The following is a 4,233-nucleotide window of genomic DNA, read 5'->3' as shown; positions in this document are numbered from 1 at the left end:
CGTCCTTCATAACCATCTGGTCACGCTAGCTCCATCTCGCTTTACGCCATTCGAACATTTCACGTCTTTGCCACCTTCACTTGCTACGTGCTGCCATGTGACTGTCCTTGCCTTCAACAGAACGTTGCTTTTTCCTGTCACTACCGTCAATCGTGCTGGCTGCCATCTGTAGTGACGCTATTCTGCTCTCGTATATGGCGCCCTTGTTGCTCTGTTACCTGCAATACGTATTCGTGCTCACTCTGGTTTTTTTTTTTTTTTGGCTGTTGTATACCTTGACTTGCTCCATCTCGCAATTCTCTCGCCATCTAAGATCTTGGACGTGTTGGATATTCTACTCATTGTACAGACAAATTCTTTTCCTTGGGTGTCTTGAACTCTGCCGGACGTATTTTGTGGCTCTACTTGGCGTCTTTGTTTCCAAGGCTCCTTTGCTGGACGGACTTGTTTTTGGTTTTCCCGTGCTTGCCAAAGATGCTGTGCATGGATGCTGCTCTGCCGCTTCAACGGACGACCTGTTCTTCTCATAGCTTTCCTGTGTATGCTTAAGCTGTATGCCTTCATCCGCCGTTTTGATTATCAAGATCAAGGCTGAGACTGTGTTGGTTGCTGTGGCTCTCCATGGATGAACTTGCTTTTTTCTGTCACATGCGATTCCGTTGTAGGCTCCTGCTGTGCTTGCCGAAATTATGATCCACATGGTAAGTTTTCTATTTAAAGTCTCCCTTTTTATTAGCTAGTTAGAACTGTGAGGATTGTTTTCCTAGAAAGCAAGAATGGTCAATAGGATGAACGAGTGCTTGTAAACGTGCGATCGTTGACGGCGGCCATTGTGGGTATTGGCGACGGTGGCAGAGGAATTTGGATGGGCAGGTTATTCTGTTTGTTTATGGAACAGATGCAAGACCATTGACCGTTGGTGTGATAAGGTACTTTACTTTTTGATGTATGTGTATTGCTGGATCAGCTTGAGCCATTTTCTAATTTGAGGCTGTCCTTATAATGTAGATACTACGTCTTTGTATCATTGCTACGTGTGAGGATCCAGGTAAGTGGTCAAGAGTGATTGCTGGGCAGAGTATGCTGTGCTTAGTTTAATTGTGTTGAGCATGCTGGTTGTGGATGGGTGTGGTGGATGAGTGATGTGGATATATATTTCAGAGTCTTTGTTTGCTGAAGGCAACAGTGTTGGACTAGAAGAATAGAATTCTTTAATGAAGACGATCAATTAAAAAAGAAAAAATACTTTTTGAGCGGGTTAGAAGATGTGCTGTGAACGGCAGTTCTTTTGTCGGATTACTGATACGACGGATTGTGTGAGAGCACTGGTAAAAGAAATAGAAACAGAAGGATCTCTATTTTATAACTTGGCTTGATTACCAGCATGTATATGTGGATAGTCGAACAACGACATATGAATATGACGGTGAACCATGATCGTGCTGTCTTTGAGTGACTGTGCTGCTGAAAAAGAACAGCACATCTCTACTCTTTTTCCTCTTTACCAAACAAAAGCATGAATATCACGAACGCTCCACACCATCGATCGTACAAGCACCTCTGACAACTCAACATACCATTCTACTGGTGTCACTGGGACCGTGTGCTTCTCACGAACGTTTGCATACAACGATTTCTCTGGACGACGATTAGCAGATCATCTCGTCTGTAACGATATAATATATACCAAAGTGACACATTAAGGCGGCAATTGTACTCACAGCACTCGAACATATATAAAAACTTTGACGAACGAATATACAACACACATTTTACACAATCGTCAGTGGTCATTCAATCGCTGTCAAAATCGGCATTTTTTGATATTAGCAACACCACTGCAAATACAGACGAACTCGTTTGAATATGTTCTATGCCAGCCGATATATTTTCTTCCATCACGTGAAGAAAAGAAGGGTTACACAGCACCATAAAAACAAAGACGGTATCCAGCGCTAATTTTTTGATTATGACGTTGGTGCAATTTTATCAACATTCAAGTAAAGATGTATATATCATCCCATAACACCGAACAGCAACAGCACCAATCACTTTCGAACCCATTTCTCAGGACCAAAAGGAAACAGGCAATCCTACTCATAACATTTTGCACACATCCAGGCTTCGATCCAGCAGACTATCTAGACAAAATTAATCGGTATGTCATCTTTACTATTTCTGCTGTTGCTATAGTAATGAAGGGATAACGCTAATTGATTGCAATGGAATAAAAAAGACCGGTCTGTGTACTTTCTGTGTAAGAGACACTGGATTCTCAAGTTGAAGATAGGATGATGTTTGTGAAAAAAAAAAGGAAACAGCAGCATTTTCGCTGGTATGCAGGCTTCTTCCTAATACATTGCCCACGCGATCCAAAATATCTTACTGCATTGTCATGATATCAAGCAGCTACGTTACTAATAAATATAGGACATAGTGATGAATTAAGTCACTCAATAGGTTGAAAAGAAGGGCGAGTAGCTCGCAACGAATTGTGGGGCCTGGCAGCGAACGCCAGTGAGTGAGCAGGTTTAGGCGAACGCGCAAGTCCTGGTCTGGGTTTAGTCTGGTTTCGGGTTTAAAGTTTCCAAATGATGAGCTTGGATGTATATGGGACTATCTTCTTCTTCTCCTCCACCACTTATTTTGGATTGTTTACAGTAATTCTAGAATATTCTATACTTCTTGGGTGCTGATGTGTATGTACCTGTATTCGAGAGATAATACTAAAGGTCGTGATTGCCAATAATGGTACTTGCTCTAGTTATTATTTGTTTTGCTGAGCTGTAATTCCATTCAAAAGCTCGAGACGCGACTCAAACTTTCTAAGCAGTGTCCATTCCGCCTTTCCAAACGATTCAGTAAAATCCAGCAATCATTTGCCATTGCAGCAAGAACAAAGTTTGCTTCGAAATCTCGTTAAACAGTATCTTCACTAACAGACGTTGAGAAGTGAGTTTGTGCTGTTGAAATAAAAGTGACGACGACACTGCTATGCTAATACTGACTGTGTTACAAGAGATATTTTTTTATATTTGAATAGGCAAAGATACAAATCAGCAACCTATAAAAACGTGGAATGGAATTGGGTCGAGCGAACTTTCAGCAGAATACTCCATGGGTCGAACAAAATCCACATTATCACTTGTAGATATTTGGTCCGCCAGGGCAAATGATACGAGTCCTTGGAAATTCAGCAGTAGTTACTGCTTCCCAGATCGCACACGAGCACTCATCCGTTGTTCTTAATCATAGTTGGCATTCTGTCTTTCTTCCTTATCATTTCTAATTGAGTTGTTCAGTCGCATCTTTTTTTTCTTCCTTACTCATTGAACAAGTTGGCATTCGAAACGTACCTGTATTTGACGTGGAGGCCGGGTGCGTGCACTGACACTTCTTTCCAAAATAAGCGGCGACAGTATCGGAGGGTACATCGGCATGGTGAAACATACATAGCATGTCGATCACTGCTGCTGTAGCGTATTTGACTTCTTCACGACGACTATCACTTACACATCTCCTTCGCCTTCCCTTTGCTTTTAGGCCAAGTTGCGTCATATGATATAAGCGGCCCATAAAATGAGCCAACCAGAGCCTTACAAATGAGAGCCAATCAAAATGATGGATTTCATTGAAGACCCGAGCGTGACGGCAAAAAATTGTCTGGATAAGAATACCAAAAAACCCCCCACCCCTCCCATTTTCTTTTCTTCTCCAGTTCCATTTACACAAACTTTATGAAGCGCAAAGTGTTGTGTGAATCCTTGACTTGGAAAGCTATTAGCCAGGTTGAGGTGGATATATTCTACCCGAAAGATGCTTCAATGGTAGCAAGGTTGTTGGAAGCATGCCCTAGGGCTGCACCAACGTAGTACAACAACCTTGAGGCATCTTTGTGCTTAGTTGACGTTGTGGGCACACACGGCACGGGCGCCACTAGTGAATGGCGAAGGTCTCTCATTGCGTAGCGACCATTCACTACCTGCGTCTTCGATCAGGTTTTGTTGTCTTCCTGGAAAAAAGAGACAGCAGGAGTTTTTCCCCCTCTTTTTCTATTGGAACTTCCTAGAAAAGAGGGTTTCTCTTTAAAATACAATAAGAAAATGACAAAAAGATAATAATCAACAAGAGAAGCTTTCTATGTTTGACTATCATTATAACGAAAACTTAATCTATCGTTGGGTAATGCCATTCCAATTCACACAGAAAGATCTCTCGCGTATTGATCGACCT

General features: G+C 41.9%; 1 protein-coding gene across 1 annotated transcript; it reads right to left on the bottom strand.

Moving 5' to 3' along the window:
• Nucleotides 1-3,222: 3,222 nt before the first annotated feature.
• On the bottom strand, nucleotides 3,223-3,506 carry BDB00DRAFT_865610 (uncharacterized protein). The gene has a single exon (XM_053126183.1). It carries the CDS (start codon nucleotides 3,457-3,459, stop codon nucleotides 3,286-3,288), a length of 174 nt encoding a protein of 57 aa, XP_052972086.1. The 5' UTR covers nucleotides 3,460-3,506; the 3' UTR covers nucleotides 3,223-3,285.
• Between the last annotated feature and the right edge of the window lie 727 nt (nucleotides 3,507-4,233).

This window comes from Zychaea mexicana, assembly GCF_025766255.1.
Source record: "Zychaea mexicana strain RSA 1403 chromosome Unknown BDB00scaffold_296, whole genome shotgun sequence".
Lineage (NCBI taxonomy): Eukaryota > Fungi > Mucoromycota > Mucoromycetes > Mucorales > Lichtheimiaceae > Zychaea > Zychaea mexicana.
This window is presented reverse-complemented; position numbering and strand designations above follow the sequence as displayed.